The sequence below is a fragment of the Papaver somniferum genome, chromosome 3 (genome assembly GCF_003573695.1).
Source record: "Papaver somniferum cultivar HN1 chromosome 3, ASM357369v1, whole genome shotgun sequence".
Taxonomy (NCBI): domain Eukaryota; kingdom Viridiplantae; phylum Streptophyta; class Magnoliopsida; order Ranunculales; family Papaveraceae; genus Papaver; species Papaver somniferum.
Window position 1 is genome coordinate 5,656,111 of NC_039360.1, and position 11,743 is coordinate 5,667,853.

General features: G+C 34.0%; 1 protein-coding gene across 1 annotated transcript; it reads left to right on the forward strand.

Annotated features, from left to right (window-relative positions):
• Positions 1-5,540: 5,540 nt before the first annotated feature.
• On the forward strand, positions 5,541-5,987 carry LOC113358951 (S-protein homolog 2-like). Its single transcript, XM_026602661.1, has one exon. The coding sequence runs from the start codon at positions 5,541-5,543 to the stop codon at positions 5,985-5,987; it is 447 nt and encodes a 148-aa protein (XP_026458446.1).
• The last annotated feature ends 5,756 nt before the right edge of the window (positions 5,988-11,743 follow it).

The window sequence follows — 11,743 nt, forward strand, 5'->3', positions numbered from 1 at the left end:
GTTCGAGTTATTTTACTCACCCCAAAACCTAGGGTTTCAGTGGTTGTGAGATGGGGAAAATAACTAGGCTAGGGAGATGGGTTTGAGGTGTTGTCGGGTGGTTGTGGTGGTGGTGTGGTTCGAGAAGAAGGTGTAGCTGGTGGAGGTGATGGAGTTGCAGAGCTCTGCAAATTTTTGGGAAGAAGGGGAAGAAGAGCTCGAGAGAAGAATGGGTTAGGGGCTGTTTGTTTTGGGGTATAAGGGTTCGGTTGCTAGGGTGTTGAGCGGGTGTAGCGAACTTTGATGAACAACAAGTAAAGAGCGTTGGATGATCCCATATAGATTGAATTGAACGGCTACGATGGAGAGGTATGTGGCGACCGTTGGATTATGAGATACAACAGAATTGACGACACCAGATGGAGTTAGGTGTTGTAGTGTTAAGCGGAAGTATCGAGGTTTGATGCGCAGGCAAAGAAGCGACCGTAGGATGCAGATGCGATCCAATCTGAAGGCTTGGAATTTAGGTACTATGGTGTTTTGCAGGGACTTCAGATTTTGATGAACGATGAAGAAGCGACCATTGGATGATGAGATGGATCCGATCTAACGGCTGAGAATGGATGCGGGTATGGATATAGAAAATGGGTTTGGGTAAGGGTTTTGGGCCTTGGGTATGCCAAGCCATATCTTCTTTAAGAACAATTCTTCCTTCTTGAGCCCATTTCTAGCCTTTTGGTCTTGTGCACAACATTCTTCGCGGCTTCCTTGTGTAATTCCTCCCGGCTTTTCATTACTTTTCTGCTCTTTTCCGCTCTGCTATTCATCCAAACTTTATTTATTACCTAAAAATGCAAAATTAAGTAAGAAAAATATTTATTCTTGAAAACAATGAAAATACAGAATATGGGATAAAATGTAGAATTACTGCACAAAAGATGAGTTAAATGCCAACAAAAAGGGATAAATATATACATTATTTGGCACTCATCAAATTACTCATATCAAAAGAAGATCATGATGTGTGAACTTGTCGCAGAGATAATCACAGAACAATGACATAAAAGAAAGGGCCGAACCTTTATGGCGTACACCCTAGTTCGCGAATACAATTTCGTAAGAGGCAAATGTAAGACCTAAAGTACGTCACATTAGGGGGTACCTGTTGCATGGCTCAGGGAAAGGCTACACCGCCACCGGAACCTGAGTCATGGAGATTTGGGGTCAATAAATCCCATCCGGGAGAGGCACCTTGGATTCTCAACTTAAGCATATGACTTAGGTTGGGCGACTAAGGTAATAAGGACTCTCTGAAGGAGTGCAGAATATGATCAAGGCGCAGAGGTACACGGTTGAGTCAAGGGTTCCGGGGGTGTTTGAAGGGTCCGTTCCATTCTTGACAAGTCTTGGCTTATACTACACTCGGCCTGAAGAAAACCCCACTTAGGGTGCAGTCTTGTAACCATAAGCCGTATATGCAAAAGGGATAAGAGGATGCGAAAACAACTGGTTGTTGTTAAGACTGGATGGGAGGAGCTAACCATGTATGGTAGAAGTACGTCTCCTTTAAGGGGCAACCAGGGGGGAGATAAGGGCGGCACCCTCCATTAGGGAGCTGATAAGTGTCTTAAGACGCAAATGTCATGAGGCTTTTTATTCACAAGAATATTAAGGCTTGTCATATTTGTGCAAAAATCCTGAATAGGCAATAATACAAAATAAAAAGATAAGACGATATCAATGGGTTTTCGCATAAAAGCGTGAAGACGTCCTGCGATTTCCTCGCAAGACGACAATGTCATGGGGCTTTATTTTCGCAAGAATATTTAGGCCTGTCATATTGTCGCAACATTCCTGAAGAGGCCATAATACAAAATAAAAGTTTAAGACAAAATCAATGGGTTTTTGTATGAAAATGCAAGGACGTCCTGCGATTTTGTCGCAATGACAAGAGATGGCATAATAAGACCTTTAATTTGGAGGGAAAAATAAGACCATACGATAAAACAAATTAATGATAAGCATTCACAACAAATTATTTTGTGCAAGAAAGATAATGTGAGGCAAGAATGGGAATCGATATACAAGAAACATTATCTTTCTTATCAACAAAATATTAAAAGGAAAAATTAACTTCAAAGTTATTGAAAAATGTAGCTCTAAAAAGTGATAAAAATAAGACAGCTCAAGAAAACAAAGCTAGAAAGTAAGCTCAAGCTTTAATATTAATATCAGTAGCAAGAGATGACATAAATTCTTCGCCAACATTCTCGCAAGCTTCTCCTTCATTTCGGCTTTGATCTTCGCCATGACTAGCATTTTGATTATCGCCAGCAATTACTTCTTCAGGAGAAATTTCTTTCTCATTCTGATTAACACCAACAGATACTTCTTTAGAAGGAACCTCTTCTTCATCTTCCAGGAAATTATCCTCCGCACCGCTTTCGTAATCATAATCACTATCAGCAGGACAAGGAACTTCATCATCGTCTACTTCTTGAGGATCAATTGATGTAGGAGGAAGATTAGAGAGTTTGCGAAAATTAGAGAGTTTGCGAAAATGAATATTTGTAAGGTTGCGAGAATGTCGCAAACCATATCCAAAAATAAAGGACAGATTAGTTGTCATCCACTATGTATTTCCTTATAAATAGTCATTCGAGTTGTAAAGAAGAGAGAGATCTTTTTGAGTAAGAATTAAGTAAATAGGAGAGAGAAAGTCCAGAGCAGAGATCATTCTTGACTTCTTTATCTTTCTTGTAAGAACATTCAAAAATTAATCAATAAAATTAAGATTGTAAACCTAAAATTGAGTTGATCAACAATGAAATCATATGAGGGGTGTAGTGTAGGATTTCCTGCAACTACATCAAATATGATACTTTGAGTAGTTAACTAGGTGATGTTGTCTTCACTAAAATTGTTTGAATTTTTACCCGCTATCTTGTGTAAAACGCTTTGGATTTAAATCATTGGTTCACTAGTTTTTCACAATTTTTGGAGTCTTTTGATATTGTTTCGAAATTCTTGTTTGAGTCAAAAAATAGTGGGGGTTCCATAACCTATGTTTTACAAAATTTGATTTGAATTAGAGGAACTAGAAAAATGAAGGTGACGAATAATTCACTAAGAATGAACCTAGAAAAGCATATTTAGTGAGACTAAATTTTAGTCATGAATATTTTGTTGCTTATAATTTGAAAGATAACTTCTCATAGAAAGTAACTTTGTTCTTTAAAAATTAAATCTTTGGAAAAATAAAGTCGTGAACATATCATCTTTAGACAAACAAACATAAAATTTTTGACATTTGTATTCATGTCTCTAAATTAACTTACATGCTTGTGTTGTTGATGTTGTTTCTACGATATATGATTTTTTTATACTCATAAGTAGAAATATATACTTTTTTGTAAGTCAAAGATGAGAATATATGTAAACCAAGCATGAAAAACTATGTAGCTTCTACCATAAAAGAAAGCATATAAATTATATATTTATCATTTATATTCTGAAAACAACTTTAAAACAATTTAAAAGAGATAAATTGTTTGCTTGATTCATTCGGATGATTTCAGAATTGATGAAAGTGAAATGCACAATACTCTTTGTTTTGTATGCATAGGTGATTTGTTGATTTTTTATTCTAACTTATAGGATGAAAATGAAATTGAGAACATGCTTAGTTTACTATTTGACATGAAAGACTTGAATGAAGATGGTGTATGTTGTTAAAAATAGATTTTTTTCTTTGGATCTATTTCATTTCAATGAAAATAGAATTTTAAAAGAGATAGAAATATATATAATCTTGGCTGTAAACAAATTTTCACTCATTTGGTTTAGTGCTAATGATTTTGAGATTGTGTGTGATTGCACTAGACATGAGTATGGTAGCTCAGTATGCTTCTTTGCTACGTGATTGATTATATATATAAGTATTTTTTGTAGTGGGGGTGTAATATATTGCTTCCATAGTGGGGGATAATTTATATTCAGATTTACCAATCCTAGTATGTAAAATTGGTAAAATATTGAGAAGGTTTTGAGGTGTTTCAAACACATCTTACGCCTAGAAATACACTATCTAAATGGTTACCGCAATCCTTTAAGGATATTGCGAAGCTGATTGGACATACTTTCAGTCGAATCCTTTAAGGGATGAAGCGATTCGATCCTCTAATAGATAGAGGAACAGACATATAAATCCAATGTGATAGTACCACGTCTATTGCAAGAATTGAGAATGCATGCAACGACAACTATAAGAGTTGATATTTTGAAAATGGATTATATAATGTCTGAAAAGAGTTTTCGTTAGTCCTTTAACGAAAGGATTTATAAGAAGATGTGAATACATCTTAGGGATGAGGTTGATGCCCATTGAGATTGAGTCATTTGTGATGGATACCCAACCTAGAAATAGGTTCAAAGGGACTAGACGAAGTCATATATGATAACATCATTGATATTGAGTTATTTACGATGCGGTTACCAACCTATAACTCAAGATCTCAAAAGTAGGTTCAAAAGGGTAACCCTTACCTATGGAGTGAGATCCCAAAATATAGGTTCAAATGGAACACCAAGTCATAGATAATATGGAGATGCGATAATCATGCTTTTGAAGAATTCATCCCACGGCATGATATCCTGAAGTGAGTAGAGGTTGAGTTTAAGTTTTAATTTTTTTAATTTTTTAAACTCTTAATGATGCTTATATCTCTATTTAGAGTGGAGTACTTTCGGGAGTACTCTTGATAAACTCACCTATGTGAATGTGAAAGTGTGGCCGCTTTCTATGAGAATATGGGCAGTTTTCTAGATCATTCATTAAATTGGGATAAAAGCACAGGGTCGTAATGTGCTGGCTTTAGACTTTACACTAATATAGTCGTGTGTGTTAAGCGATCTTTTTATCTACTAGAGTTCAAGACTTGTGTTCACTCTGGGATTATTATAAGATCCGATTTTGGGTCCACTAGTTAAGGAACCGGATCCGATTTTAAAAATCGGACCCAACTATTATAAACAGGATACGGTCTAGGCCTAGTGATACACAGAAAGATCCGAACTCATTCACACCCCTAGCTTCATTTCACAAATCTATGATTATCTATGAATATTAAAATGGTGTCGAATATTATATTTAATAAAGATATCAAATCTGTAGAAAATATCGTCTAATTTAAAAATCCAGACCAATATATCTCCACAATGGCAATTTTGATAATGAAAGGAAAATATCGGATTAAGCATAATGTATATATTTTGTTTCTTAAAATTGATTAGAATTGATGACAACCATCCATTTTCCCTTAATCGTTCATTTTTAACATTTCCATAATCCTTTATATGTTTACATATGGATAGGAATATAAAAGCACAAGACTAATTATGTTTATTTTCTTATTATTTAGCCTGTTTTAGGATATGAAAGATATTCGGGATCAATTAAAAAAAATTAATGGTAACATGGTTCTAGTATAAATGTGATCTCCCACGCTCTCCAAAGGGTTATAGAAAAAACCTTCACTTTCAAACATATTCAATCAGAGACAATGGGTACTGGTAGTAGCCATGGCAATACAAGTTTGTTGTTGTTTCTATTGTTTTCAGTTCTGGTTTCCAAATGTTTATCATTGACGACAGTGGAAATACAGAATGCTATCGACGATGATAATATTTCGTTGGATATGCATTGCCGGTCAAAAAACAATGATCTAGGTCAACGTTCGCTCTTTAAAGGTGACTCATGGCACTGGGACTTTCGCGCAATTGAAGGTTTAACACATTTCTGGTGTGATTTTCGTTGGTACGATAATTTGAACCATCATTGGTTAGGTGGCACTTTTGATGTTTACCGTTCCGGATTCCCAAGAGACAAGTACAAAAATGAGCTTTGTGGTACGGACTGTGTGTGGTCTGCTCGTCGAGATGGATTTTATTTGTACCAAGACAATACAGGTGCCTGGCAGAAAAGAGATGATTGGCATGTTGTTCCATAGAATCGTCTAGATTTTTTTTCTTCTATTTTTCTAATTTAGCTAGCTAGTAGTACATAATAAAGTGTCCATGGAACAAATTATTAATATTATGAAATCATTCTTGAATTAAATTGGCATTACATTTGATTTATTATGCATTTACTTTCTTGTGATGAGTTAGATTTGATTTGTGAAACACAAAATTGGTTAAAAAGACCAAAATCAACAACTTCGGGTGAAATGGACAGTTAGATTTTGATACTGTTTAAATGGACAAAAATGTAAAAATAGGTAGGATGTAACCAGTTTCATCGTGCCCATTTTAAAATATTTTTTCTTATTTTTAATTTACATAGGATGTATCCAGTTTCATCCTTGCTATTTTTTAAATTTAAGCTAGGATGAAACCAGTTTCATCCTTAATATTTTTTACTTTGGCCATTTCACCCAAATTATTTTTTACTCGTCCATTTGAACCGTGATTTAAAAATATTTGGACAAATGACCCATTTTCCGTTTGTGAAATGGCTAATAAGTATTAGCAGAGTCAAAGCGCGTATCAGTATTTTTCTTTGAAACGTTAATTTCTACTTATGATTCATTTCATGATTCTACAGCCACTCGAATTACTAACGACGCCACTGTAGTCTGTTGGTTAAAAAGGGATACTATTGATCAGGGGCACCCACACTGCACTTATAAAACGTGCTTTCGACTGGCTTTGGGCATCAAATTATCTTACTAGTATTTTTTTGCCAGGGTTGTCCGACCTGATAATTATTACGGGCACTCAAACATAAAGCATGGCCTGTCAAGCCTGTCTTAATTTTTGGGTTGGGCAGCCTAGCCTTTTTTAGATGTTGATTGTTGATTTCCAAATAATTAATTAAACGACTGAGAATTTGTTTAGTAAGAAAGTTAATGTTGAGATATATGTTTTAAAAACATTAATTAATTTTCGAATAGTCATCTCTCATTTAAATGGTTTTAGTGTGACTTTTATTCTTTTTTTAAAGAATAAATTTATTTCATTTTTAATGCCAAAAACCGTTTTTTGTTGAATAGGTTAATGGTGCTAATTAAGAACTTAATAATGCATGTCATTTAATCTTATTTAAATTTTTGGTTATTGAAAATCAGTTTTTGATAAAAAAGAATTTGGAGAGTTGTAAAAAGTATTTTCTCTTATGTGAGAGTTTTCTATCATGTTTCTTGAGTTTATTAGAAAATGAATTTGTGTGAGAAAGAAAAACAAGTGTGTGATCATCCTTGATTTTTCTAAAAGTGTTTCTGAGCAAGAATGAAGTGTAGAAGTTTCACATCCTCTCATCGTTCAAGAGTGATTGTGTAAGAGATTGAATTCGGCCGTTTTATCCTGGGGACGACGCGACATTGAAGAACTGCTTGCACAATCTTGGGCAGAGCCGCGAAACGTCTTAAAGAAAACGACCTAGTCCGCGACTCAGCCATACTATTTGTTTCGTGTTTGATTTTTATTTTTTGCGCAGGCATAATTCAACAATTGTTCCAACAATTTTAAGACGTTCTATTCTGCCACGGAAATCAAAATGAAAACGATTGCTGAAACGCGATAAGTATCTTTGTTTTATTTCGTTTTACAAAATTATAACCGGAAATTTTTTTATTTAGCGATTAAACATGATGCTTGAGATTTTAGGTAACATGGTACCTAAAGTTAACTTTATGTCTAATCTTGATGGACTAGGAATGTAATATGGATAATATTTTTTATATCATGAATATCTAACGTAGAAAAAGAATATTGATGTGAAACGAATATTTATAACATGTTGTAGAGTTTTATTTTTATCTCCTACACAAAAGTGAATTAAGTCTTGAAAGTTTAACCGGGTGTATTAGATATCATGAGGATTATCCACGTAAAATTTCAGAATTTTTGGATCATCTGAAAAGTATTTTTTAAAGTATTTTAGAAAACTGAACAACGTATCTGAAAAATTCTGACGGGCAGAAATTTAATCCTGATTGAATATGTTTTTTCAAATGTTTTTGTGGATAATTTGAATTCATATAACATGAAACATTTTTGAAAATTTCCATTTGTAGTTTTAGTTTGAGAGATGTGGTGATAACAAAATCGTTATGTATGCATGTCTAAATATTTGAAGTGATACTTGAGTTTAGAGAATACAGATGTAACAAATTACATAAAAAAATCATGTTTTGATTTTATACTTCATACTCTTGTTTTGGTAACGAAAAAGAATACCATTGATAGCAATCAAACTAATGCACCCCATATGTTTGATAATATTCTTAATAGAAAGTTATAAGTATATGTATGATGTTATACGACTATATAACTTTGAATCTTTGTTTGAAAATTAAGAGAAACTTGGAGTACTATATTATTTGATTTTCGAGTAATTATGTAAGTGCATACCTTACTTATTTTTTGGTTTTAAATGCTCACATCACTAGGATTTTCGGTATTGGTATAGCCCAAAAGTTTACTTTGGGTAGAATAATCCTGTTAAAGATGTATCTAGTTTCCAAGATGTTCATCTTGTTAATAACAAGATGTTCATATCTTGTCATAAACAAGAGTGAGATAAGAAATTTGTTGAATTTGATCATTGCACTACTACACATGATAGTTATGGATAAAACGTTTGAGCATAATATTGCAATTTTATCATAACATAAATTGAATTTTGAATATTTGAAATATGAGATTTTGTCGTGGTTTTTAAGAAATTAGTGAGTTAGTGATGAATATGAGCATGTTATATTTTCTTATAAACTTGGTAAAATTTTCAATAACATGTATGTAATCTTACCTAACTCATAAAAGCATGTACCCTTTCAAATCTAATGCGAGTTGTACAAGTTTGAAATGAGATAAAATGTTAGAGAATTTTATAAAAATATGTGTGATGCTTTGAATGACTTGTATTGATATCAAATGTAGGATCAGAATCTCGCAACAACTATGTTTCAGCGAAGTTATCAATGACACATCACTTAAGCGGCGAAAGAACTCCAGAAATAATAAAATAAACAACGTCAGCTAAGAACACGAGAAAGGTATGATAGTCCTGCGAAAATTAGAGAGTTTGCGAAAATGAATATTTGTAAGGTTGCGAGAATGTCGCAAACCATATCCGAAAATAAAAGACAGATTAACTGTCATCTACTATGTATTTCCTTATAAATAGTCATTCGAGTTGTAAACAAGAGAGAGATCTTTTTGAGTAAGAATTAAGTAAATAGAAGAGAGAAAGTCCAGAGCAGAGATCATTCTTGACTTCTTTATCTTTCTTGTAAGAACATTCAAAAATTAATCAATAAAACTAAGAGTGTAAACCTAAAATTGAGTTGATGAAAAATGAAATCATATGAGGGGTGTAGTGTAGGACTTCCTGCAACTACATAATGGCGCTAAAAACAGGGACTGAAGATCGAAAGTTAAAGATTGTTGATTGAGAATATTCAAATCAAGAGAGTTATTAAATAAATAAGTGAATCAGTTGGAAGAAAGATGAATAGAATTAATGGAAATGACAAAAGATTGGAGTGTAATATGATAACAAAAAGCTTGATTAATGAATTCCATGAAAACATCAAAGAAAGAATACATAAACGAAATTTTGAAGGAAAGAAAGTTATGGCGGTAGAAAAAACATCACCCTTGAAAGATTGGGAAAAGAAAAAAATTACATTCATGGCGGAAGAGATACCAAAAGAAAATTTGAACCACACATCTCCATTGGTCATTACAGTGCCTGTTACACGAAAAGAGAAGGAGACAACAATAAAATCCACAGGAGAATGGATGTTGAACAGAACTTTAATTGATACAGGAAGTTCAGTTAATATGATATTTTATCACGCATTCCAGGAAATGGGATTTAAAGATGAAGAAATGTCCAATTCAATATATTTTGTTCACGGCTTCGGAAAATCCACAACAAAACCTAAAGGAGAGATAGTGGTACGAATTCCACTTGAAGAAATCGAAACACATGTAACATTGTGCGTGGTGGATATGGAATCGCCATATAATATGTTATTAGGAAGATCATGGATACATGCGATAAAAGTTGTGGTATCAACGTTGCATCAATGTATTAAATTCCCCACTCCAAATGGAATAGGTGAAATCAGAGGAGATATTGACAATGCGAAATTATGTCATCAAATTGAGGTAAAACATTATGAAGAACAAGCGAAAAATAAACAATTTCGCAGAAAATTGGCAAAAGAAGCAAAGAAGGAAGAAGAATTTAGAGTATATATGATAAGGGAAAAAGAAGGCAAAGGAATACCCAGCGAAATCTCGGAAGAAGAGGAAGAACCCATAAAAGCAATAAAAGAACCAACGCCAATGGGAGAACCTAAACCCAGTTACACTGCCACAGAACCAACAAAATAAATAAATGTTGGGACTGTGGAGGAGCCTCTAATATTGAGAATTGGAACTAAAATGGATATAGAAGAAGAAGAAAGAACTGTCAACTTGTTGCGAGAATATAAAGATATTTTCGCTGGAAACATGGATGAGATACCAGGAATAGATCCATTAATTTCTTTCCACAGATTGGAGATTAACAAAAATGTGAGGCCGTTTAAACAGAGAATAAAAAAAATCGCAACAACTTACCATTCCCAAATAGAAGAAGAATTACAGAAAATGTTGGAGGCAGGAATTATAAGAGAAGCTAAATACCCAGAATGGATAGCGAATATGTTCATTGTCCCAAAGAAAAACAAGGGAATCAGGATTTGCATAGATTTCACTGATTTGAACAAAGCTTGCCCCAAAGATAGTTTTCCGTTACCCGATATTCCTCAAATGGTGGAATCTGCAGCGGGAAATGATAGGGTATCATCTTTATATGGGTACAAAGGGTATAACCAAATTCCTCTCGCTGAAGAAGATCAAGAACATACTGCTTTCTTTTCCCCAAGAGGTTTATATTGTTACACGAAAATGCCATTTGGTTTGCGAAATGCGGGAGCAACATATCAAAGAATGGTAGAGAAGGTGTTCGCAAAATGGATACATAAAACATTAGAAGTATACGTGGACGACATGTTAGTAAAGAGTAAAGAAGCTAAAGACCATGTACAAGACTTGAGGGATATTTTTGAACAAATGCGGCAGTATAACATTAAATTGAATCCTGAGAAGTGTACTATTGAAGTTGCATCGGGAAATTATTTAGGCTACATTGTATCAAAGGAAGGAATACAGGTTGATCCAGAAAAAGTGCAAGCAGTTCGTGACATGCCAACACCAGCAACAATAAAAGATGTACAGAAGTTAAATGGGCTTCTAGCTTCGCTGGGGAGATTCATTTCGTGATCTTCAGACAAATGCAAATATTTTTTCGATATACTCAAGAAGGGTGCGAAATTTAAATAGAGTGATGAATTTGAAAAGGCTTTTCAAGGAATTAAAGAACATATTATGAATACAACTGTTTTACAAAAGGCAGAACCAGGAGAAGAATTATTGATTTACCTTGCGACAACGTCGCATGCATTAAGTGTTGTGTTATTGCGAGCAGACGCATCAGTGGAGAAACCCATTTATTACATTAGCAAAACTTTTAATACTGCTGAGAATAATTACTCAAAGATTGAAAAATTAATCTTAGCATTGGTCTATGCATCATTTAAGCTCCGCATATACTTTCAAGCACACAAGATAAAGGTACTAACAAAAGTGCGAATTAAATCAGTGATGAAGAATTCTAAAAGATCAGGAAGGGTAGAGAGATGGAATGCAC

Coding starts and splice junctions, on each gene's coding strand:
- LOC113358951 (XM_026602661.1), top strand. CDS start 5,541: ATGGGTACTGGTAGTAGCCATGGCAATACAAGTTTGTTGTTGTTTCTA.